The sequence below is a fragment of the Myodes glareolus genome, chromosome 1, assembly GCF_982192425.1.
Source record: "Myodes glareolus chromosome 1, mMyoGla1.1, whole genome shotgun sequence".
Lineage (NCBI taxonomy): Eukaryota > Metazoa > Chordata > Mammalia > Rodentia > Cricetidae > Myodes > Myodes glareolus.
This window is the reverse complement of record NC_142026.1, coordinates 64,071,944-64,097,914: the sequence shown is the minus strand read 5'-3', so window position 1 is coordinate 64,097,914 and position 25,971 is coordinate 64,071,944. Positions and strand designations below refer to the sequence as shown.

At 50.6% G+C, this 25,971-nt stretch overlaps 1 protein-coding gene across 1 annotated transcript in view; it reads left to right on the top strand.

Moving 5' to 3' along the window:
• The window catches only part of Exoc3l2 (exocyst complex component 3 like 2), a 32,285-nt gene extending 9,826 nt beyond the window's left edge, over positions 1-22,459 (top strand). Inside the window, exons 3-12 of the mRNA XM_087908394.1 lie at positions 825-1,416; positions 5,235-5,346; positions 7,748-7,849; positions 7,945-8,045; positions 8,615-8,725; positions 11,945-12,080; positions 16,089-16,211; positions 16,619-16,774; positions 18,672-18,793; positions 20,440-22,459. Coding sequence (XP_087764520.1) covers positions 825-1,416; positions 5,235-5,346; positions 7,748-7,849; positions 7,945-8,045; positions 8,615-8,725; positions 11,945-12,080; positions 16,089-16,211; positions 16,619-16,774; positions 18,672-18,793; positions 20,440-20,731 — 1,847 coding nt within the window. The 3' untranslated portion in view covers positions 20,732-22,459. The remainder of the gene's footprint in view (positions 1-824; positions 1,417-5,234; positions 5,347-7,747; positions 7,850-7,944; positions 8,046-8,614; positions 8,726-11,944; positions 12,081-16,088; positions 16,212-16,618; positions 16,775-18,671; positions 18,794-20,439) is intronic.
• The last annotated feature ends 3,512 nt before the right edge of the window (positions 22,460-25,971 follow it).

Here is a 25,971-nt window from a genome sequence, read left to right as displayed (position 1 = left end):
TTTCAGATGGTTGTCAGCCACCATGTGGTTGCTGGGAATTGAACTCAGAACCTTTGGAAGAGCAGGCAATGCTCTTGACTGCTAAGCCATCGCTCCAGCCCCCCCCCCTTTTTTTTTGAGACAGAGACTCATGTACCTCAGAAATGGCTTCAAACTTGCTATGTAGCCTAGGTAGACCTTGAACTCTTTTTAAAATTGGTTTATTATTTTATGTGTACGTGCTTTGCATGTATTTCCGTGCACCACACGTGTGCCTGAGGAGGCCAGAAGAAGGGATCAGATCTTCAGCCCCAAGACCTTGAACTCTTCATCCTCCTGCTGGGATTGCAGGCAGCCCCATTCCTCTTTTTCTTCTCTCTCTGTCTCTCTGTATCTCTCTTCTCTGTATCTCCCACCCCCCTCTTGTGTGCACATGCATAGATGGAGGACAGAGAACACTTTCCAGGAAATGTGGGTCCTGGGATGGAACTCGGGTCATCAAACTTGGCAGCAGGCACCTTTGCCACGGAGCCCTCTCACTTTACTTGTTGTTTTCTTTTTGTTTTGTGACAAGGTCTCTCTCTGTAGTCCAGGCTGCTCTGTTGAGTGCAATAGCTGATGTTAAGGGCGAGTGTCACCAGGGTTGACAATCACTCTCTCTCATTTTGGAGGGAACTAGCGGCCACATCCCGAGCTCTGACACCCTCACCACATCCTTCACCTTTCAGTTGTGGTGTCCTGCGCTCTTTCTCCTCATCTCTCCACTCTCTGATTTTGCGAGTCCTGGGGCACATGCCCCACTTCCTGACACCCCCCTTTTCTCCCCCACCCAAACCCCTCCACAGTGCTGGAGATCCTGGGTCTGATCCAGAAGCGCGAGCTGGCACGGGCGGACGAGCACATTCTGGAGCTGGAGGCGGAGGCGCCGGGGGAGGCCGAGGCGGGCGCGGGGCGGCGCGCGCGGGATGTGGCGCTGCTGTACGAAGCGCTGCAGCGCGAGCTCTGGGCGCTGGTGCGCGAGACTCTGGCGGCCCCGGGGCCCGGCGCGGGAGCGGTGGCGCAACTGGGTCGCGTGCTGCAGCAGGAGGAGGCGGCGGACCTGCGGCGCGGCCCCGGGGCGGCCCGCAAACTGCGCGCGCGCTGGGCCGAAGCGGTGGCGCGCGCGGCGCGGGAGCGGCTAGAGGAGGCGGCGGCGCCGGGCGCGCGCGGGGCGCTGGCGGGGCAGCTGGAGGCGCTGCGCGCGCGCCTGCTGGAGGACGTGGCCACCGTGCGCGGTCGTCTGGCGCCCGCCTACCCCGCAGGGCTGCGCGCCGGCGCCGTCTACCTGCGCGGCTACCACGAGGCCCTGGCCGAGTGGCTCGGGGCGGCCGCGCGCCGCAGGCTTCCGCTCGCTGATCGCTACGCCCTGCTGCATTGGCACCATCAGGTGTACCCCAGGTGAGCCTGGGACGCCCCGGGCCGTACGCACCTTACCCCAGACACCTTGTTTGAGTTATTGGATTTAGGGGAAGAGGCTCATGTGTAGCCCAGGCTAGCTTGAACTTTTTTCCTTTTTTTTTTAATTTACTTGTAGGCATGCGTATCTGTGCATATGTATGTGCACAGGCATATGGGTGCCTGAAAGAGACCAGAAAGAAGCACTGTTTCCCGCTAGAGTTGGAGTAACTGGCAGGTGTAAATTGCCCAGTGTGAATGCTGGAAACCAAACTCAGATCCTCCTCAAAAAAAAAAAAAAAAAAAAAAAAAAAAAAAAAAAAAAAGTCCAGCAAACCGCTGAACCATCGCTCCAGCTCTGCCTCCTCTTCTTTCTTTCCATCAATTAACAGATAAATTTCGTCATCTGCGCTATTGACATTTTGCAAAGCTCTCCTTCCGATCCTCCTCTGCCTCCCTTATTCTTTCATTCCTTTTCGTTGTGATAAAAAGTACACTCTGCCCAAAAGCAGTTTATGGGAGGAAAAGACTCATTCAGCTCAAAGGTCTCAGTCCTCATTGTCTCTCACCGAGGGACATCAGGGCAGAAACTTAAGCAGAAACTTGACGGCAGTCTGGCTAGCTGTTCCACACACTGAGAGTATCCTAGGACCAAGGAACTCACAGCACAGAAACGCAGTAGAAACCATGGGCGTGTACTGCTGGCTGGCTGGCAGGTGTCTCAGCTAGCTTCTTTATATGGCTCAGGATCCCCTGCCCAGAGATGGGGTAATCCACAGTGAGTGGGCTGCACCCTTCTATGACATTCCACCGTGAACTCATCTGAAGGGTTCCTTAGTTGAGGATTCTCTCTTAGATCGGTTTTTGTCGAGTTGGCAATTAAAGCCAAGTAGGATGTCCCTAGTGCTGGGATTAGAGGTGCACACTAGAGCATCGACATACTAGACCCTGGCAAATGTGGGACCATCTATATATCACTCGTGTCCGTCCCTGTACCAGCTTTGTTGATTGTTACAGCCCCAGAACCTCTGTAAACTCAACGCTGATGGCTATGGGGTCCTCGTACTGGACCTTATTCATTCCTTCCACTAGAGTCCATCACCCCCAGGCCAGGGCCATTAGCACTGTCCATAGTAACACCCTATGTGTTAGTGACTTGCCTCTTGGGGACTTCAAATCTTAACACTGCGGTCCTTCCAGGCCTAGAACACCATCGGTGTTCTCGTTCTGAGTTCTCAGCACTGTTTAATCCACAGCGGGCCTAGTAGCTCAGTGCTGTGGATCTTCTGGAAAGGGATGAGCTGTCCACCCTTCCAGTCCCAGGACGTTAGCAACGTGGATCTCTCTCCCACTGACCCTCAGTCTGAGAGAATTCTGAGAGGCAGCGGGTGTGATAGCCCACACCTGTATTCCTGACACTAGGAAGGTAGGTGGATTTTTGTGAGTTCCAGAACAGCCTGATCTACACAGGACAGCCAGGGCTATATAGAAAGGCCCTGTCTCAAATAAAATAAATAAAATAAAATTGGGAGGAACCAGTGAGGTGTCTCAGGGGTAACGATATTTGTCGTGCAAGCCTGGCAATGTGAGTTGGAACCCTAGAGCCCATGTTAGGGAGGAAGGAGAGAACAGACTCCGCAAAGATGTCTTTTGGCCTCTGCATGCATATGGCACACCTGCCCCTTTTGATCATGCTACATGCAATAGTCTAAAAAAATAGCAGCTCTCTTGCCAGGCAGTGGTGGTGCACACCTTTAATCCCAGTACTTGGGAGGCAGAGGCAAGCAGATCTCTGTGAGGCTGAGGCCAGCCTGGCCTACAGAACAAGTTCCAGGACAGCCAGGGCTACACAAGAAAACCTGGTCTCAAAACAAAATAAAATAAACAAACAAAAACAGTAGCTCTCTGTCTCTGTCTCTGTCTGTCCCTCTGTTCTGGGAATTAAACCCCTGGTCTTGCATGCTTTCACACACTAGACAAGCAGTCTGCACTGGGCTACAGCCTCAGCTCCCTTTATTTTTTCATGTTGAGACACGGTCTTAGTCTGTACCCCAGATTGTATTTGAACTCACTCTGTTCATCAGGCAAGCCTTGAACTTCCAATTTTCCCCTCTCAGCCTCCCAAGTATCAAATGAGACAAGCCTGCTGGGTAGATTTTTGCTTTGTTTTGTTTTGTTTTGTTTTGTCTTGAGACAGGATTTCTCTGTAGCTTTGAAACCTGTCCTGGAACTCAGTAGACCAGGCTGGCCTCAAACTCACAGAGATCCGCCGGCCTCTGCCTTCCACGTCCTGGGATTAAAGGCGTGTGCCCACTGCCCAGCTGGGCAGATATTTTATGAAGATTTAAATTCTTCATTCATGTGTATGTGCACGTGTGCTCGCGCATGTGTATCTGTGTGCTGGTGCCAACAGCAGCCACAAGTGGAGGGGGGTGGATCCGGTGAAGCTAGACTGACAGGCAATTGTGAGCAGTGTGGGTGCTGGGAACTGAACCCAGGTCCTCTGCAAGAGCAGGAAGTGCTCTTCGCAGTTTAACTATCTCTCCAACCCCCACATATTTTTTTGTTTTTGTTTGTTTGTTTGTTTCCAAGACAGGGTTTCTGTGTGTAGCCTTGACTGTCCTGGAACTCGATATATAGACCAGGCTGGCCTTGAACTCACAGAGATCCATCTGCCTGTCTCTGCTGGGAATAAAAGGAGGTGCCACCACTGCCTGGCTCATATATATTTTTAAGGCTTGGTAGGTTTATAACTCTTCCAGCCTATTGAGTTAGTGCTAAGGAGCCTAAACCTTCGTTCCACTCCCTTTTGGTCACTGGACTTTGTCACTGTTGACCCTGACTGTCCCCACACTGCTGATCGCTGAGTTCTGATACAATTTTGGGAAACTCAGCGCCACGGGCCCTTCCTTCTAATTCTGGAATCTTACATCTGTTGAGCCTCTGAATCCCCAAATGGACTATACTTGTGGGGGGATTGAAGGGGATAACTCCATTGTTCTTCTCTGGGAAGAAAGAAGTTAGCCATCTCCAAACCACACATCAGAGAATGAAGGGATGTAGCAAATGAGAACATGGTGCCCAATCACACACACTTGTGCTCTCAAGCAGCTGGAAGGCTGAAGTAGGAAGATCAGAAGTTCAAAGTGAGCCTGGGCTATACAGTGAGCCCTAGGCTAGCCTGGGCTACCTAGTCCCTAATAATATTTAAAAGGTCAGAATGCAGTCATCAAAAGAAAAGGAAGGCAGAGCCCTTTGAATTCGTGTTGGGGAGATCTCAGACTACCCATGACAGGTAGCGGCAGAATGTGGGTCTGGAAAGCTCCTGGAAGAGATAAGACGCGGGCTAAGTATGAATCAGAGGAAGATGGCATTTCTGACCAAGCAGATCCCACGAGAAAAATCTGGTGAGGGTGGGTGATGGGAGGTGCGGAGTGGGCGATGATGAGGATGTTAGCCCCACCTGAAAGGGGCACATGCGCAGCTAAGTTGGAAAGCACCCCCCCAACCTGGTGAGGTGAGGCTCCCAAAGTTAGAGGCCCAAGGGAGCCACTGCCCGTGAAGCTCAAGTCCGCTCGTCAAGCCTGAACTTGACAGCTAAGTCTTGCCCGGACGCCATCCATCAGGAGAGCTGACTCAGAGTACTGGAGCCAAGGGAAACATAATTCTAAACACTTCCTTTGAAAGATGAGAAAGGCAGCCCGAGAGAGGAAGGGAGTGGCCCAGGGTCGCCGACACCGGGACTGTAGGGACACGTGGAGGGGCCCCGGGGCTCAGCCCCATCTCTCACAGAACTTCTGTCTCTTCTTTCCCCACCCCAGGGAGATCCTGGGCTTGGTAGACATGGTCGCCTTGGAGAACGGGGAGCTGGGGCCCCTCCTTTCCGCTGGCACCCTGCGTGGTTTGGAAGATGAATGTGTCACAGATGTGAAGGTACCTAACGGACTCTGGAGGTCACAAGGGGCTTGGCAGATTCTCCTCCCCGCCTCAGGTTCCATTTCCCTTTCCCTGTGGTCACCCGAGTTCCGTCCAAAGGCCACTGACACGCAAATCCACGGGAGACCTTCCTTCCTTCCTTCCTTCTTTTTTCTTCCTATACCTCTTTTCCTCCCTTCTTCCCTCCTCCTCCTCCCTCCTCCTCCTCCTCTTCTTCCTCTCTCTCTCTCTCTCTCTCTCTCTCTCCTCAGAATTTTTTTGAGACAGTCTCACTCTAGGACTCATGATCCTCTTGCTCGGTCTCCCCAGTGCTGAGATCACTGCCTGCGGCACCATTCTTGACCATGTCTACATTTTATATCACCTCCTAAACACTTCCCCAACACACAAAGGTTTGAGAGGTTCAGACCCCGGTCCCAGAGTCTCACTGCAAGACCCCAATACTCACAGCACCCCGGAATGTAGGCATCTTGACAGTATGCTCGCACAGCCGAGAAGAGAAGCAGGGAATAGCCAAGACAGGTGGCGACACCTTTCGTCATGGCCTTGGGACACAGAGGCAAGCAGATGAGTCCAGTCTGGTCTACATGCGGAGTTCCAGGCCAGCCAGGGCTGAATAGTGCGATTCTGTCTCAGAAACAAGTGGTTAATGATAGGTCTTACCTCATGTACATGGAACCACACGTGTAAAGCTACTCACTCAATTGAGGACACTAGTGAATCAGATAGGCAAACCTCGAAAATTCCTTTTGTGCCCCCCACATATTCTTGGGATGGAACAGGGACCTTTTGAAAGTGTTCTGCCACTGAGCCACACTCCCAGTCCCTCACTGGGGGATTCTAGGCAGGTGCTCTGCCACTGAGCCACACTCCCAGTCCCTCATTGGGGGACTCTAGGCAGGTGCTCTACCACTGAGTCACACCCCAGCCCCTCACTGGGAGATTCTAGGCAGGTGCTCTACCGCCAAGCTAAATACCTATCCACTAGCCTTTGGCATTCTTGAATCAGAATACAGAACTTTTAGATGTGTCTCTTCCTGTGTATGGCGCCATGAGTGACCTAGAGCCTTGCTCTTGTGAGGTCAGGGTTCTGTCACTGAGTTAGTTCCCCAGCCCAAATGTGAGTGCTTTAAACTAATTGCTCAGCAGAACCCAGTAGAAGAGTCTTCCACCCTCAAACAGTAACATGGACACCTTTGAACCCCTCGACAGCGAGAGAAAGCTTAAAATACAAGGTGTAGTCAGCTGTGGTGGTGCACCCCTCCAATTCCTGCACTCAGGAGGCAGGAGCACGTAGATCTCTGAGTTCAAGGCCAGCCTGGTCTACAGAGGGAGCTCCAGGACAGCCAGGGCTACATAGAGAAACCCTGTCTCGAAAACAAATGAAAAACAAATATAGATGTTTATGTGTATAAACATATATGTATATATGTGAGATATATATGTATACACACACACACACACACACACACACATATGGTATTGGGTCTGGAGAGATGGTTCAGCAGCTGAGTGAAACTCGAGTTCAGTTTCTAGCACCCATATCAGGCAGCCCGTAGTCACCTGTAATTCCAACTCCAGGGTAATCTGACACCTTCTTCTGGCTTCTCTGGGCACCTACATTCTCTCTATCTCTCTCTCTCTCTCTCTCTCTCTCTCTCTCTCTCTCTCTCTCTCTCTCTTTCTCTCTCTCTCTCTCACACACACACACACACAAACACACACATAAACGCACACACCACATAATAAAATAAAGCAAACATAGATATATCAAATTCAAATCAACACCATCATTCAAATCAACACCATCTCTCCTCTCCCCCCGCCCCTTTCTTTCTCTCTCTCTCTCTCTCTGGCAAGTTTCTCTGTGTAGCCTTCACTGTCCTGCACCTCTAAACCAGGCTGGTCTCGAACTCACAGAGATCTGCCTGCCTCTTCCTTCCAAGTGCTGAGATTATGAGATTAAAGGTGTGTGCCACCACCGACTGCCTTATCTATATCTTTAAAAAAAAACCACATGGGGGACTGGAGAGATGGCTCAGTGGTTAAGAGCACTGACTGCTCTTCCAGAGGACCCAGGTTCAATTCCCAGCACCCACATGGCAGCTCACAACTGTCTGAAGATCCAGTTGCAGGGAATCTAACACCTTCACACCGATGCACATAAAATAAAGTTAAATAAACCATAAAAAAAATCCACATGGTTTTAATATTAAGTCCTAGACCACAGGTAGGAAAGGAGGAGGCAAAGGTGGGGTGGGGAGGGTTCCAAGTATCTCTTTGATCTTGGGGTTTGTGGGGTGAGCCCAGAACTTCTTGGTGAAGGTGCTTAGATGGTGGTGAGAGGATAGTAAGGCCCCAGCTCCCTAACGTCTGCTGGTCCACCATCCTGCTGCAGACTCAGACCCGAGCAGCCCTCCTTCAAGTGCTTCAGGAAGACGAGGAACAGTGGGGCAGCTTGGACTACAGGCCCAGCAACCTGGCCCAAGACGTCTGTGAGGTAATGGGAGGAAGGGGATAGCCTGGGGCGTGGGAGGGGAGGGAGGGGGACCAACCCCTCCACTGTGTCTCCACACTTCCTCCTGTCCCACACAGCTTCTGGAAGAACACACAGAGAGAGCACCCCGCATCAGTCAGGAGTTTGTGGAGAGGATGGCACACTGCTGCCTGGGAGGGCTGGCAGAGTTCCTGCAGAGGTAAGGGGCATAGGAAGAGGGTGGGTCTAAGGGGGCTGGCTTGGCCGTTGGGATCTGGTTCACACTGAGACAGTCGGGGTGGAAGGCAGAGGAGGACTGGGGAAGTGTGCCCCAGAGGACTTAAGTTCAGTCCCAGTACCCATGTGAGATGGCTGGTGTCTGTCCATAGCGCCAGCCCCAGAGGATGCATTGTCTACGGTCTCCCCAGGCACCAGCACGCATGTGCACAGAGTCACATGCATATGAATAATTTGAAATAAAATTTATCTTTAAAAAGAAAAAAGAAAGGAAAGACAATAATCCTGGAGGTGTGGCTCACCAGTAGAAGACTTGCCTAGAATCCCCCAGTAAGGGGCTAGGGTGTGGTTCAGTCCTAGAAGGATTACCTAACACCTAAGAGTTTTGGGTTCAACCTCCAGCACTTGGGTTGGGTGGCTGAAAGTAAGAAAAGGAGCATCGGAGATGCCGGGGAGTAGGATCTGCTTTAGTTGGCAGACTGAGTGTCCGTCACGGATTCCGACCCAGCAGCATGTGCCATGTGTTGTGCCCACTGTCCCCTCTCCTGTCAGCTTTCAGCAGCGAGTGGAGCGATTCCACGAGAACCCAGGGATCCGAGAACTGCCCTCTGAAACCTACATCAGTAGGACTATCTCGCTGGTCAACTGTGGACCCCCCCTGAGGTGAGAACACCCATGGGGACAGTGTGTGGGAGGCTTGGGTGACAGCTGAACTGAGCAAGTAGGTCTCTGCGTGGGTCTCATCGAGCTTAGGGGCCAGGAGCACAGACGTGCAACTTCAGAGGCATAGGGTCTGGGGGATGTCCAGACTGCAGCATCCATCTATATAACGGGAATATTGATGTGTTAGAAATGGAGAAATAGGGGGCTGGAGAGAGATGGCTCAGTGGTTAAGAGCAGAAGCTGCTCTTCCAGAGGTCCTGAGTTCAATTCACAGCACCCTTATGGTGGCTCACAGCCATCTGTAATGAGATCTGGTGCCCTCTTCTGGTGTGCAGACTTACATGCATGCAGAACACTGTGTACATAATAAATAAATAAATAAATAAATAAATAAATAAATAAATAAATAAATAAAAAAGAATTGGAGAACTATAGTGGCTATAGTCAAAGAAGGAAGGCCTGAGTTTGGATTCCCAGCAGTCATTGAAACTCTTTTCTCGAAAAATAAGGTGGAGGCTGGAGAGATGGCTCAGAGGTTAAGAACTCTGGTTGTTCTTCCATGGGACCAAGGTTCAATTCCCAGCACCCATTTTATCAGGCTCACAACTGTGTGTAGTTCCAGCTCCAAGGGATCTGATGCCCTCTCCTAGCCTCCAAGGGCTATAGACACAAAGGCGGTAGAGTGGTATGCTTGCAGGCAAACACCCATAACACATTTTAAAAAATAATATTAAACAACCGATGACAACACCTAATTGTAGGTGGAGTTTTCCCATCCCGGGAGCCACATTCAAATTACCACACAGAGGCTTGTATTAATTACAAATGCTCAGTCAATATCTCAGGCTTATTACTAACTAGCGTTTACATTTTAAGTTAACTGGTATTCTGTATTTACACTCTGCCACAAGGTGGTACCTTTATTAACATGGCACATTCATCTCCTGACCCTTGGCATCTGGCTGGTGAACCCAGACTCCACCCTTCTCTTTCCCAGCATTTTCAATTTGACTTTTCTGTCTAACTTTACCCTGTTCAGCTATTGGCCAGTCAGCTTGTTTGTTTTATTATTTATTTATTTATTTATTATGTATACAATATTCTGTCTGTGTGTATGCCTGAAGACCAGAAGAGGGCACCAGACCTCATTACAGGTGGTTGTGAGCCACCATATGGTTGCTGGGAATTGAACTCAGAACCTTTGGAAGAGCAGGCAATGCTCTTAACCACTGTGCCATCTCTCCAGCCCTCAGCTTGTTATTAAACCAATCACAGCAACATATATTCACACAGTGTAAAGGAATATTCCACAGTCCATGATTTTTACCTGTGGCCCCCACATGTGCATGCAAAGAAACCTTTCTTTTTATGAACTTACTTTAAATTGCATTTACTTTTTGAGACAGGGTTTCTCTATAGCTCTGACTGTTCTGGAATTTACAGTCTAGACATAGACCAGGCAGGCTTTGAACTCACAGAGGTCTGCTCTCCTCCACCTCCAGAGTGTTGGGATTAAAAGGGTGTGCCACAATGCCAGGCCACATATAATTTTTAAAATTTCGCTTATTGATTGGGCTTTTAGCACAGGGTCTCACGTATCCCTGAAAACAAACTTAAATTTCTGATCCTCCTGCGCCTGCCTCTCGCGTTCTGGGGGTTCAGGCAAGAACTGCCATTGCAGGCTTTGTTGATTGATTGTCGCTACTGGGATGAAACCCAGCACCGCCAGCCTGCTTACTACACTACCACCAAGCTACACCCCTTAGGTGACCTTTATAAAATTGGGGATTCAATGAGAGAGATGGCTCAGTGGTGACAATAGATTGCAGCCAAACCTGATGTCCTGAGTTTCATCCCTGGGGCCTTCATAGTGGAAGGAGAGAGCTGACTCTCAAGGTGTCCTCTGACCTCCACATGTGCACTATAGCAGGCATGCCCTCATAAATAAAATAATAAATAATGGTCATAATTATCCTCCTTACCACCACGTTCTGACCGTTTGGGGGAAATTGATACCATTAGTATTATCTGCATATACTCTGATAGATATTTATACTATTACCATTGCACTCAAAAAGATAGCTGGGTGTGGTGGAGCATGACTTTAATCCCAGCAGTCGGGAGACAGAGGCAGATGAATCTCTGAGTTCTAGGCCAGCTAGGGCTACACAGAGAACTGTCTCAGTTCTAGAGATGGTAGGACCTGGGAGAGTGGAGCCGATGAATGAGGTGGGAATAGCCGACTTTATTCAGAGCATCAGACAGTTTGTACTCTGAGGTAAGAGGAGTCACGTGAGTAAGGTGTCCAAATCGCGAGGACAAGTCACGCATGGCAGACAAGCTGCATGCAACAAAAGCATGTTTTTCCATAGAGACACATAAACAAATATCAGTAGTCATGGTGACGATCAATCTGAAACAGACTCTCTCCTACCCACTACGCCTGGGAAGGGCACGAAAGCAGGAACAGTTCCATGGTTTTTGAAGAAACTCAGGTCACAGACTCTTGTCTTGGCTTCTTAGGGTTTTCTCACACGCTCTCAGGATTCTCCCCACAGGGCTCTATTCTTGACCTGTGTCCTGACAGTGTCTGGATTGGTCCTGCTCTGTTGTTCCCATTGATGGCAATCTAATCCAAGACCTAGCAGGCTATGCAGAGTTTTATCCTTGAACTGGATGGACTTTTAGTCTTTTGTTTGTTTGTTTCCGAGACAGGGTTTCTCTGTGTAGCCCTGGCTGTCCTGGAACTCACTCTGTAGACCAGGCTGGACTTGAACTCAGAGATCCGCCTACCTCTGCCTCCTGGTGCTGGGATTAAAGGCGTGCGCCACCATTGCCATGCTCTCTTTCTGTCTTTTTAAAAAAGATTTATTTTATTCTCCGTGTGTGTGCATGCACATGTGTGCTTGTTTGTACATGAATACAGTCCTCTCAGAGGTCAGAAGAGGGTGTGAGGCCCAGTGGTGTTATGGATGGTTGTGAGCTGGCTTGTGGGTGCTGGGATCTGAACCTGGGTCCTTTTAACCACTGAGCCGCCTCTCCAGCCCCATTCAAGCGAGGTTCACTCTGTAGCTCAGACTGGCTTTGAACTTTACATCCCTGCTGCCTCAGCTTCCTCCATCACTGGGATCAGAGACCTGCTACCCCAGACCCTGTTGGTTCCGGCAGGGCCACTCAGATGCTGGAAGGTTGGACTCTGAGCCCTGTTGATCCCCACAGGTCTCTGGCTGAGCGACTGGCCAGGGTGGGGCCCCCTGAAAGTGAGCCGGCTCGGGAAGCTTCAGCCATCGCTTTGGACCGTGTGACCCGACTCTGCCATCGTGTCCTGGCTGAGTTGTTATTCCAGGAACTACAGGTGAGTGCGAGGGGGCGGAGCAGTTCCAGGATGGATTGGCATTGCCCCCCACACCCCACTGTTCCTTCTAACCCATGATTCAGTGTTCCGGGAAACAGGGAGGGCTGGGGTGATGCCATGTTGGAACTGTTTAGGGGGGAAAGGGGGGCGTAGGAAGGAAGAGGTGGGAGGATGTGGCTGAATGGGATGGGCAGAGCTGCCAGCAAGAGAGGGCTTATGTAGTACCTTCCCTACTGAGGTTCCTCAAAGTCATGCCTCTTTATGGCCCAGAGCCTCTTTAAATGTTGTGAGGGGGTGAGGTAATAAGTGGGTTGGTCCTGTGTTGTGGACCACAGGGAGGCAAAGAGCCATTCAGTAGCAGTATAAAGGGACCCTACATACCCTTTCTATGCTCAGAATTCATCCTAGACTCCCAGGTAGAAAAAGCCAGAAGCCTCGCTATGCCCCAGGCCCCCAGTCAGCTATTCTAAGACCTCATATCCTCCCACCTCCGAGCCTCCTTTCCACTCACAGGGTAACACCAGCTCCTTAATGCTTTCCTGCCTCTGGGCCCCAGGCCTTGTGGTTCTTTCTCTCTGCTCAGATGCTCCTCCTTTCATAGCCCCGTGGCTTGCCCTCCTCCCCTATTTCAAATCTTTTCATTTATTTGTTTGCTTGTTTATTTTGATTTTTTGAGACACAGTTTCTCTGTGTAGTTCTGACTGTTCTAGAACTCACTCTGTAGACCAGGCTGGCCTCGAACTCACAGAGCTCCACCTACCTCTGCCTCCTTAGTGCTGAGATTAAAGGTTTGCACCATCACTGCCCAGCTTCTTTCATTCTTAGGGAGATGTTCCCTAATTATTCCACTTAAAATACAGTACCTAGGACTGGAGAGATGGCTCAGTGGTTAAGTGCACTGGCTCTTCTTCAGGAGGACCCAGGTTCAATTCCCAGCACCCACATGACAGCTTTCCAATTCCAGGCAATCTGACACCCTCACACAGCCAAATGTGCACATAAAATAAAAATCAATAATTTAAATATTTTAAAAACATAGCACCTTTGGCCCACCAGCTGTGGTGGCACATGGCCTTAATCCCAGCATTCTGGAGGCAGTCTGAGACCAGGCAAGTCTGCACAGTGAGTTCCAGGGCAGCCAGAGTTACAGAGTGAAAACCCGTCTCGATAAAAATCACATAAAGTACAACAGGAAGATGACTGGACCCAGACAGCTGGGTGTACCAGCACACACCTGTACCTCCAACTAGTAGAAATGCTGGGGCAGGAGGATCCCTTGAGCCTAGGAGTTCAGAGTCGACGTGTCCAGGGGAGCTCTACCCACATCTGCTGCAGGAGGAGGAAGAGTAGGTAGGGGTCCTGGAGAATTCTAGCACTGATTCCCTGTTGTTTCCTCTCCCAAAGCACCTACTGCAGCCCAATGTGCCAGGGCTTTGCTTTCCTGCCCCTTTAGGGAACTGGGGACCAAGCTCAGCACTTCCCATGCTAGGCAGGAGCTCTATCATTGAGCCACACCCCCAGCCCTCACTGGGGGATTCTAGGCAGGGGCTCTACCACTGAGCCACATCTCCAACTCTCCCCTTCCACTGAATCCCTTATTTTGTTTGTTTTAGACATAGTCTCTCTGTGATGCCAGGCTGGGTTGGAACTCACAGAAATCTACTTGCCTCTGCACTTCAGGGTGGGATTAAAGGTGGGGGGCGTTGGGACAGGGTCTCTGTAGCTCTGGCTAGCCTAGTACTCACTATGTAGTCCAGGTTGGCCTCAAATTCCCAAGACCTCCTGGTTCACCTTTCCAAATACCAGGCTTCCAGTCATGAGTCTCCATGCCCAGAGAAGCCTATGGTTTTGAGATGTACAGTTAGAGGCATAGGAAAATCTGAGAAAGCTGGTAGACGAGAGAGGAAGGGAAGGAGTTTGGGAGGAACAACTGTCGTGGGGCCACAGAGGAGGGACAACTGAAAGAGATGCACGGAGTCAGAGCGGCCATGAATATTCAGTCTGTACCCTGGTGGCGTTGTTCTCAATACTGGTAACTGTGTGTGTGTGCCTGTGTGTGTATGCATGCATATATGTATGTGTGTATATATGTGTGTGAGTTTCTATGCATATATATAAGTGTATGTGTAAGTATATGTATCTGCATGCGTGTATATGTATGCATGTATATATGTGTGTTTAAGTATGTGTGACTGTGTGAGTGTATGTTATGTATGTGTGTGCATGTTGTGCATGTGTGTACATATGTGTGTGTACCTACATGTGTGTATATGTGTGTGTGTGTGTGTGTGTGTGTGTGTAGGTGGAGGGTGCATGCACAAATGCTGGTGTATGCCAAGCAAGGGGGAACCTGACCCTCTCCCTTCCCTACTTACAACCTCCCACAAGTCCCCTGTTTCTGCCAAGGAAAAGCTGACCCTCTTCACATCCCAGGAGACCTTGTTTGCTCCAGCTTTGCCCCATGGACCAGACACACCATCAAGTGTCTCTCCCTCACGCACCGAGACTAGCCACCAGGGAATCACACGGCTCGCAGCACACACTCACTAGAGGCGAGTGGGCCTAATTCTCTCTGGCCGCTTTCTTCAAAGTCTCAGTCAGCACATTTTCACAGTCTGAAGACTTGTGAAGCTGAGGGCAGGAACATCCCAAGATGGAGACTAGCCTGAGCTGCACAATAAGACCCTGTTCCAAAATTAAACACAGAAAGTGAAGCTGGTGATAGTGGTATCTGCCTGTGGCCTCGGGAGACGGAGGCAGGAGGATCAGAAACTCAGGGTTATCCTCGGTTACATAGAGTTGGGGGTAGCCTGAGGTACATGAGACTGTCTGAAAATGATTAGACTATTATTCAGTGAGCAATTAAACTGATAATAATGATAAAGCCTGAGGTGGTGGCACACACCTGTAATCCAGCATTTGAGAGGCAGAGGCAGGTGGATCTCTGAATTTGAGGCCAGCCTGATCTACAGAGGGAATTCCAGACAACCGGAGCTACACAGAGAAACCCTGTATCAAAAAACCAGCACATGCCAGGCGGTGGTGGTGCTCGCCTTTAATCCCAGCACTCAGAAGGCAGAGGCAGGCAGATCTCTCTGAGTTCAAGGCCAGCCTGGTCTACAAGAGCTAGTTCCAGGATAGGCCCCAAAGCCACAGAGAAACCCTGTCTCGAAAAAAAAACAAAAAACAAAAGAAAGAAACCCTGTCTCGGAAAAAAAAAAACAAAAAAAGAAAGAAACTTTGTCTCGAAAAACCAAGAAAAAAACAACAAATAAACAAAAAAAACCCCCCCAAAACCCAGCACAACGGTGATGATGGTAACAATAAGAAACACAGTTCTGACAGTCTTGTTTTTTGAAGGAAGGTCCCCAATTTTTGTTGTTTTGAAACAAAGTTTTACTATATCTGGAACTCCCTGTGAAGACAAGGCTGGCCTAGAATTCAGAGATCCTTCCAGAGTGCTGGAATTACAGGCGTGTGCCATCACACCCTGTTATGGGTTCCCAGTTTTCATTTTGCACTGGTCCCTGAAAATGATGCAAATGACGTCTTTAGCCACATTGATCTCCATCCGGGTTCTCACAAGCTTGTGGCTCTCCGAATCCCGCACCTTTCAGGGCACTTCGTCCCGCCTCTACACTAGCCTGTAGTAGTCCTCTACTAGCCTGTAGAAAGTCCTCTGAGCGTGGACTTTCCTCTCCAGGAAGCCATTTTTGACACTGTGCTGGCTGTAAGTCCCAGCAAGGCAACAAAGCTCCTCACCAATGTGTCCGCAATCACCACACAGCCTTTGTTCTTCCCTTGGGGAGAGTTGGAATGAAGTGGTCCAAGCTGGAGTGGCGGCACCCACCTGTAATCCCAGTATTTGGGAGATGGAGGCCAGGAGATCAAGAGTTCAAGGCCAGCCCGTGCACTGTGCGTCAAAAGGATAAGAAGTTTTGCCTAGGAGAGGTGTGGGAGGGTGGGGGGGAGGAGGCTGTAACCCGCCCTTCCACACTGTCCTCCCAGCCGCACTTCAACAAACTGATGCGCAGGAAGTGGCTGAGCAGCTCTGAGGCTCTGGATGGCATCGTGGGCACACTCGGCGCCCAGGCCCTGGCCCTGCGCAGAATGCAGGATGAGCCTTACCAGGTGTGTTGACCAGAATGCTCTCCTTCTGGGGGAGACCCTACCAAATGGGATGTCAGTTTTCTGGTGGCACCTCGAATATCTGAGGGCTGCAGATGGGAGATATGCCCCCTGGAAACTAAGGTGCAGGGACCGGTGGGGTCCTCTGCAAGGGAAACTGTGGGGGAGCCTGGGGTGGGGCATGCTTTAGGGAGAATGATGTGTGTCATATCTGATTAAGGATCTGATAGGATAAGGGGACCCGGAGAGGGCCTGACTGTAGAGGAGCTGGGCACTCCGTGAGAATGGGCGGGTTCCCATCGGATGTCATGAGTGTACTATCTGGGTACGCAGAGCGTGGAACCGGGGTGCCTCATGAACCTGCTGGGTTGGAGCATATAGCCAGTGTCCCGGTCTCTCGCTGTTCCCAGGTGCTGGTGGCCGAACTGCACCGCCGGGCGCTCGTGGAGTACGTGCGACCACTGCTGCGCGGGCGCTTGCGGTGTCGCTCTGCGAGGACCCGCAGTCGAGTGGCCGGGAGGCTCCGTGAGGACGCAGCGCAGCTGCAACGGCTGTTTCGGAGGCTGGTGAGTGCCAGGCTGAGTTGGGGAAACCCAGGCGCGGGGTGGGGGAGGGGCTGCTTGGCTTCCAAAGCAGAATGAGGGAAGGCTCTGGGAAAGGGATCCTCAACAGAAACCGGGTTCATGATGGTGCACACCTGCCACCCAGCATTAGGGAGGCTGAGACAGGAGGACTACAAATTTATGGCCAGAAAACCATCCCGGAAGTGGGGGGGGCGGAGACTGGAGAGATGGTTTAGGGTTAAGAGCCCTGGTTACTTTTCCAGAGAACTCGATTTCTATTCCCAGCACCCACACCGCAGCTCTCAAACGCCTGTAGCTCATCCAACACTATATTCTGGCTTCTGGGGCTCCAGGCATCCACACGGTGCAGAAAGAACACCTCTCTATAGAAAATAATTTTTGTTTTGTTTTGTTTTTTGAGATGGTCTCTCTATGCACTCCTGACTACCCTGGAATTTGCTATGTAAACCAAATTTGCCTCAAACTCACAGAGCTCTTCCTGCCTCTGTCTCCTGAGTGCTGGCATTAAAGATATGCAGTTACTATGCCTGGCTAAGATAGTTTCTTAAAGAAAAAGATATACTAGGTATGGTAACCCTGTCATAACAGAACTGTGAAGGATGAGCCAGGAGGGCCATGATTTAGAGGCCACCCAGGTCAGCCAAGGCTATGTAGTGAGACCTTGTCTCAAAAAAATAAAACAAAACACCTCTGAATTCAAGTGTCACCAAAGCCAAGAATTTGAAGTCCCAAACCTTAGTTGTCGTGGGGGGACTGGGAGAGGGGCCCAGGAACGCCACAGTTGCTGCCTGTGTCCTTGGGAGTTTGTGTTTAGTTTCATTTATTGAAACATTTTCAAGATAATTGTTGTGGGCTTGCAGGCAGTCCCAGGAAAGAGGGCGGAGTACTCCCTGGGGACATTTTTGCGGTGTTCTCTATATGGTAACATTTTTGCACTCTTCCCTTTGGGTGGCAGTGTCTAAGAAGCAACCCAGAGCTTTGCATATGCTGGCCCTCAGCCCCCCACTTGGAATAGTTCTAATTTATGCTCCCCTCCCTCATGAGGAATTGACTCAGGGCCTCAGTTGACCACGCGTCTGTATCTACTTGACCCTGTCTCTTGAGATGGCCTCTGGCTATACAGCCCCAATCCACCCACCCACCCACACCACACACCCTCCCACCTAGTGCTGGTGTTTTCTTGTTGTTATTGTTGGTTGGTTGGTTTTGGAGACAAGGTCTCCTGCCACTGAGACTGGCCTCAATCTCCTTATGGCTGAAGATGACTTTAAACTCCAGACCCTCCTGCCGCTGCATCCCACATGCTGGAATTATAGGCATTTGCCACCAAACCTGGATGGAATACCTTAGGTTTTTGTTTTGTTTTGTTTTGAGACAGGTTTCTCTATGTAGCCCTGACTGTCTGGGAGTGTAGACCAGGCTGGACTTGGACTCACAAAGATCTTCATGCTTCAAGTGCTGGGATTAAAGGACTGTGCCACTCTTGCTGGCAGGGTGTTTATTTTATTTTGTTTGTTTGTTTGTTTGGCTTGGTTTTTTGAGACAAGGTTTCTTTATGTAGCACTGGCTGTCCTGGAACTCGCTCTATAAACCAGGCTGGACTCGAACTCACAGAGATCCGCCTGCTGCTACTTCCTAAGTGCTGGATTTAAAGGCATGTGCCAACACCGCCGGCTAGCTGGCAGGTTTTAAATCATATTACCCAACCCCGGATTCATATAAGCAAAGGTTCTAGCTAACCGCTGCCCAGAGCCTGCCTTCAGAGTCCTTTTAGACATGGGGAAGAACCTAGAGCGGAGCAGGGCTCAGCACGAACAGGGTACTAGGTGTTTGCATTGGGTGACCCTGGAGCCCTTCTGCCCCCCTCTCCCCCCCGCAGGAATCCCAGGCTTCCTGGCTCGACCAGGTGGTGCCGCATTTGGCCGAGATCCTGCAGTTGGAGGACACTCCGAGCATCCAGGTGGAGGTCGGGGTGCTGGTGCGCGACTACCCAGACATCAGGTGAGATGCCGACAGGCCCGGGTCTCCTTGGCATCCGTCCCAGTGTTTCCTGGCCCGCGCCAAGGCAGGGTGGCGGCGAGCGTGTCTGACGGCCGTTTCCTGCTGGAACCAGGGCATTCTTAATACGATTTCCCTCCTTCGGCCGCCACCGCCACCAGTGCTCGCAAACAAACAAGCGGCCACAGGAAGCCCAGGGCAAGGGGGGCGCAGGCCGCCCGGCGGCAGGAAGGGCTGGCCGTGCAGGGAACCGCCGGGGACACGAGGGACACACACGGGCATACGGGCGCACACACAGGGGACAGCAACGAGCACGTCCGAATCTAGGTGGGCCAACTTCCTTTTGATGGGACCTTCCTTGAGTCTCAGTCTCCTTGACTGCTGCCCAGGAATGGTAAAACCTTATTTGTGGACTGGTTGCAGGAATTACCCCGTCAACGTCATTATTATCTAGGACAGTTTGACAGTAACAACTACAGTCCAGCCGGGCGTGGTGGCTCACGCCTTTAGTCCCAGCGCTCTGAAGGCAGAGATTAGGTGGATCTCTTGTTTTTTGAGACCAGCCTGGTCTGCTGAGTGAGAATTGAACTCCAGCCTTCAGGCTTGGCTGCAGGTGCCTTGAGACACCTTGCCAGACCTAATTAGGGCTTGTTTTGAGGCAGCCTGGGGTTGGTTTCCAATGTGTGACAATCCTCCTGCCTCACAGCTGGGATCACAGGTGCTATCTATCATACCAGTTTGGGAGCTTTGTTTTGACTCAGTGAGGTGGAGTTGAGACAACAGCTCAGATTTAGGATGAGGACTTAGAGACGAGAGTTTTGAGCTCAAAGATTACTTGAGTGTGAATTGTAGCCCTACTTCTGAGTTTTCAGAGGTGCCCCACTTGGGGAATATGTTAGTGAAGTGAGCATTCTGGGGGATGAAAGTTCTGGAATGATCTACATGAAGAGACAGTGACTTGAGGTTTGGCTGTCCATGGTGAGGAGGTTCCCAAACCTGCAGAAAGGGGGTGGGGATGTAACAGGGTGAACCTCCTAGGCTGAGTGAGGAAAGAGATGAAGGAACTACGGTTACTGCAGTGTCCACCAAGTGAGTACACCTGAGCCAGTCAGGACATCACAGCACAGCTGTGTAAACCGAGCTACTCAGGAGACTGGGAGGAGAGCATCATCAGAAGGTCAAGGCTGGCAAACCTGGAAAATTTGATGAGATGCTATCTGAAAATAAAACCTAAAAAGTAGGCTAGAGATGTAGTAGAGCCCCTGCCTAGAATCCCCCAGTGAGGGTTGGGCTGGGGTGTAGCTCAGCGGTAGAGCCCCTGCTTAGACCCCTCCAGGTGTGAGATTCTTGCTTCAGTCTCCATTACTGTAAAAATTCTTTTAAAGAGGAGACTTCTGAGGTAAATTAGAATGAAGACTGAAAGCTGAATTAACGGTATTAGAGACATTGGACAAAAAGACTTTCCTACTGAGCTTGGAGGTGAGAGTTCTGGAAGATTCTACATGGAAAATTTGGAAGTGACTGCAGGAGATTGGAACAAGAGATGGCTCAAGGAGATGAGACAGAGTTCAAGAGGGTGCACCGATGGGCTGGGTACCTGTCAGAATCCCAGGACATTCCAGTAAGTATCTGTGTTCCTCTCCCGCCAGGCGGAAGCATGTGGCAGCCCTCTTGGACATCAGAGGACTTCGGAACACTGCTGCCCGCCAGGAGATTCTGGCGGTGGCCCGGGACCTGGAACTATCTGAAGGTGGTACCCTATCACCAGCTCGGGACCGCGCCTTCTTTGCTGACATTCCGGTGCCCCGCTCATCCTTCTGCCTCGGCCTCCCTCTCTTCTTGGGGCGCCTCCCTCTCTCCCGGCTGGCCAGGCCCAGTCTGGCTTGTCTGCCCCTGCGGCCTCGTCCTCCATCGTCAGTTAGAGCCCGAGCCCAACGCTGAGGCTCCTGGTGCCCACGCTGCTGCGGAGATACCCTCCTCCCTTCCATGTGACTCCTTGCCTGAGACACCAACCTCCGGGATGGCAGGTGCCTTAGATCTCCCACCCTGCCCGGAGTGTCCCCTCTAGAAGGGAAACAGAGGCCAGGATGAGTGAAGAGTTCCCCAAGGCTGCCGAGGTCATTCCCAGCACCCTCCTCCCCCATAGCCCAGCATGGCGGAGAGCCTTCTGGAAGGCTCTACAAAAATATCCCCACCCCACCTCCTTTCCCCTCACCTCAAGGTCTGGCCCCAATCCAACGTACTAAGGAACGGTAGATACTTAGAATAAAGAGGTTTCTATTTAACACTAGGAAGGGCTGAGTCCCAAGTGCAGGGGAGGAAAGACAGGGCCCAGGGCCAAGCACTCTTTGCACACACCCAAGGCCACCAGGGCTGGGGTCCAACTCCTAGGGAGGACAGTGAACATGGACAGAAGCCGTAGAAGGCCAGACACTGCCCAGTTGCCCGTTGATACTGAATCCTTGCTCTGTGTGGCTCTGAGGCAGCCGCTTGACCGCTCTGAACCAGACACCACTAGTTTATTTATCTCAGGGTCTGCCGTTCTGGATTTGCGGATGCCACCTTGGCACGGCCCTCCCTGTCCATGCTTAGTGGGGGAACCTGGTCCAAAGAGGAAGGAGCTGGGGGGTTGGGCCGGCGGCATCCAGGGCGCCCTCCTGGGTTGATGCAGGAAAAGTCTCAGGGTGGGAAGTTTCCAGCCTCTCAGGCTGGAGCCCAGCCGGATCCCAGTCCCCACAGAATCCTTGAGGTCATCTCCCTGCTGACCTCTGCCCCTCCGGCCTCGGCTGGACAGCCTGTGATGGACGCTTCCTGGCCTGGGTTGGGTTTTATTTTTTTTTTTCCCTGAGAAGTCAGAAAGGGGAGGCAGCCAGGGGTCAGCACAGGGGCCGGGGTTGGAGCCTCACGCACGTCTGGACATTGGCAACAACATGGGGGCTCTAGACTTTGAGAGCCTCCCAGCTGTGTGCTTCAGAGGGGAAGCTGTTAGTCTCTGGGCTGTACTTCCTATCTCTCCTGGGAAATTGCTTAACTTCTCTTTGCCCAGGCCTCCTAACAGGCCCAGAGGATGTCCCTCCTCCTTCCTTGACCTTCTGAAAGTGACACCTCAGTGTCATTGATGTTCAGGAGAGGGGAACTGACTGGGGCAGTCTGCTGCATTGGTGGGCCACTTGCACAAGTACACATGTATTTAATCTGTGTGTGGTCATGTTTCGTCATTTTCCGACTTGGTAGTCCATCGTTCAAACGCAGCCTTGTCTTCATGCTCGCTGACAGCATGGTGGTGATCCTAGAAGACTGGGTTCTGAGGGAAAAAAACAGAAGGGGCCAGACTGGGCTGCATCTCAAGACCACATCCCACAAAAGGGGGTGGGTTTAGTGAGATGGCTTAGTGGGTAAAGGTGCCTGCCACCAAGCTTAACAGATTTGAGTTTGAGCCCCTGGATCCACATGGTAGAGAAAACATACACACACACACACACACACACGTACACGCATGTACACATGCACAAATATAACAAATGGAATGTAGACTCCTACTGCTCTTTAGGGTTAAGGTCTTACTATGTAACCCTGGCTGGCCTTAAACTCACAGAGATCCACCTGTCTCTGCCTCCCTGAGTGCTGGGATTAAAGGCGTGTGCCATACCACCCAGTGGTTTATTATTATGTTGTTGTTTATTATTATGTTATGTTGAGACAGCTCTGCATGTACCCATGGCTGGCCTGAAACTCAGCAGCCACTGTCTGGTAAGCCCAGCTTTGCATGGTACCTGGGACACTGCGCTCAAAGTTTAAATGTCCAGGAACTGACACTGGGGTGCATAGATGTACCGTGCAGTGCCATTTGTCAATAAGAGGCATGACAACCCAGCAGTGGGTATAGTGGCATGTGCTTAATACTCGGCTTGGAATGTTGCTGCAGGAGGATCATGATTGGAGGCCAACCTGATCCACATGAATTCCAAGTTAGCCTGGGCTACTAAGCTAGACCTTATCTCAAAACAGTAAAAGGGTGGGCTGGGGAGATGGCTGAGGGTTAAAGGCCTTTGTGACACTTCCAGATCGGAGCTTAGTTCCCGTACATTGGGCAGCTCTCTACCTGTAATTCCATCTCAGGGAGATTCTGTGTCTCTGGCATCCTCAGACACCCAGACTGACTTACACACTTACCCACAAACAGACATGTAATTATAAATGAATGAATGAATCAAACATGGCTGGAGAGATGGCTTGGCAGTCAAGAGAAATTGTTGCTCTTCGAGAAGACCTGGGTTCAGTTCCCAACACCCACATGGTGACTCAAAACTGCCTGTAATTCCAGTTCCAGGGGACCTGATGCCACCTTCTAACCTCTCCAGACAGCAGACATGCATGTGGTGCGCGTACATACTTGCTGGCCAAAACATAAAACAAATAAAGAGAGATCAAGCCTTGGTGTCAGATGCAGTTCAGATTAGCCTTGAAGATGTCACAGGCAGAGATGGAACAGTGGATTTTCACTCAGATGGGCCAGCCACTGCCAGGAACAGGAATAGAAGAGGGAAGACTTTGTGATGGGATTTAGGATCACAGTCATTCATTCCATTCACAAACTGGAGCCAGAATCCAAAGACAGGATGCCAAAAGCTGAGACAAGAGGCCGGAGTTGAAGGCCAGCTTGGGGTGTGTAGTGACATCTCATCTCAAAGAAGCAAGTCAAGGGTGTAATTCAATGGCTACACCTCAAATTCCCCAGTGAGGGGCTGGGGCATGGCTCAGTGGTAGAGCCCCTGCCTAGAATCCCCCAGTGAGGGGCTGGGGTGTGGTTCAGTGGTAGAGCCCCCTGCCTAGGATCCCCCAGTGAGGGGCTGGGGTGTGGCTCAGTGGTAGAGCACTTGCATAACATCAAGGTTTTTAGAGGAATCACAAAACACCAATGGGCAAAGGCTACAGTGGGGTCCGCTGTAGCCCCAAAGGAATACTGTGTATGGAATTCGAGACTGGAGACCAGGGACTGGTGAGCTGCTCGGCACATAATGGCACTAGCATCAAGTTTTTACAACCTGAGTTTGATCCTCAGCAATCACAGGGCAGGAGAAGATAGCCCTTACCAGTTGTCCACTGACCTTTTGTTCCATCTGTTGGAGCATCTAACAAACCAAACTACTGCCATATTCAGGAGCTGGGCTGGGCAGACATAAAACATCCCATGGCTGTATCTGCTGACTGTTGGCCTTCCTTGCAGAAGGCAGGTTAATGGGGCCCTACCCTGGGTGTCTAGCAACCTCTCCCGGCCATCTGACTACAATTCTACCCTAACTGCATGTGGCATCTGGCTGGAATGGAGTGGGGACATGGTGGGGGGCAGGCTTCACCATCCCTGCTGGGTGTAGACCTTCCAGTGTGGCTGCTGCCTGTGGCCCCTCATCCCTGCTCTATAAGGAAATCTAACAAATCCTCTGGTTCCTCAGTGAATAAGTCTCAGTTTATCTGGGGACCTTGGGAGGAAGTAGACGTTGTTTCCAGTTCCCCAAAGGAAGAGATTTTAGAAACACTTCCACGTGTATGCATGCACTAGATAAGTAAACAAACAAATACATATTTTAAAAAAATGGAAGTGACCTTTCTGTTCTGATCTAGAATATTCCCCAAACTCCCTGTTTGTGAGGAGGTGAGAATGTTATCGTCCCTACCTACAAAACCCTAAAGACAGTCCCTGATGTGTGCTCACGGTGCCCCAGAGCTCACACGGAAGGAGGAGGTGCTCCATCCTCCAGGTCTGTAAGCTTAGGTATACACTGCATGTAGACTTGTCCATTGGTGTTCCATACTCAGCTGAAGCCGGCCTTGAACTTCCCACCCCCTGCCGCGGCCTTCCACGGATGGGATGGGAATTATAACCGTGCACCTCAAAGCCTGATTCTTTTTTCTCTTTCTTTTTATATTTATTTATTCATTATATGTCATGTACAAACAGCCAAGATCAGAGCCAATGTCTCTCCTTTCGGCATATGGGTTCCTGGAAGCTAACTCAGAGCATCAAATTTGGCTGCAAACGCCTTTACCCACCGAGCCCTCTCACTACATGCCCCCCCCATTCCTCTTTTCTTTCTCATTTTAGTTTTATATAATTTCTATTTTTTTAGCTTCCTTTTTTGACCTCTGGGCTATTTACTTTCCAAATACTTGTGGTGTTTTGAGATATCGACTTGATTTTGATTTCCGCTGTGTTCCGAGAAAATACTTTGTGATATTTCAATCTTATAAACAATAGCCACGACTTGCCTTTTGACCCAGCCTTCCATCCCTACCCTTTAAATATTTGTGTTAGTTATTTGCTTACTTATTTGTGTGTGTCTATGTGTGTGCACACACTCACATTCACACGTCTGTGCCACAGCACATGCGGAGGTCAGAGGACAAGAGTCTGGTTCTCTAATCCACCATGTGGGATCCAGAGGGCCAGTTCAGATCTGGCAGGAGTCTTTTCTTACTGAACCATCTGGATGATCCAATTTATTTTTAAAAAAATTTGAAGCAGGAGACAAAATAGGATATTCAGACATACCAAAGTTCAGGAACGTATCTGCAGTGACAGCTGATGGAATGTCGCAGGAAGGCCTGGGGCCAGAAGAAGAGCTACCAGCTGGGAATGTGGATTTCCACAGGGAGAAATATAAGCCAGTCTTCAGTCTTCGAATTAAGTTTCTCTTGCACGACATTGACTATTCACCAAGAAACATGCACCTGGTATGGTCGTGCTGGACTTGGGGCCCGGCCGAGGCAGGGGAAAGCAGGAGATGAATACTAAGGAGGGACAGATCCTGAACATGCAGACGGTGGCCTCAATTTCCTGAGGTTCCCATGCCCTGTGTGAATCAGTGCTGTGTCCACTGCGGGTCATCTCTGAGGAGTCAAAGATGGAGAAGAGCTTCTAGAACATCAGAACTAAGGGCCCCAGTGGGTGAATCACCCATAAAGCCGGGCACTGGAGGACATCTGTAATCAGGACTCCCTTGGTAAGACCGGGGGCAGAGACAGAATTCTCAGGAACTTTTGGGTAACTAGCCTGGTGTAGGCAACAATGAACCAGAGACTCTGTCTCAAGCAAGGTAGAAAGCAAGGATCCGAGGCTGTCTCTACACAGGCACTGTGACACATGTGTGCCTGCACACACACAGATGAACACAATCACACAC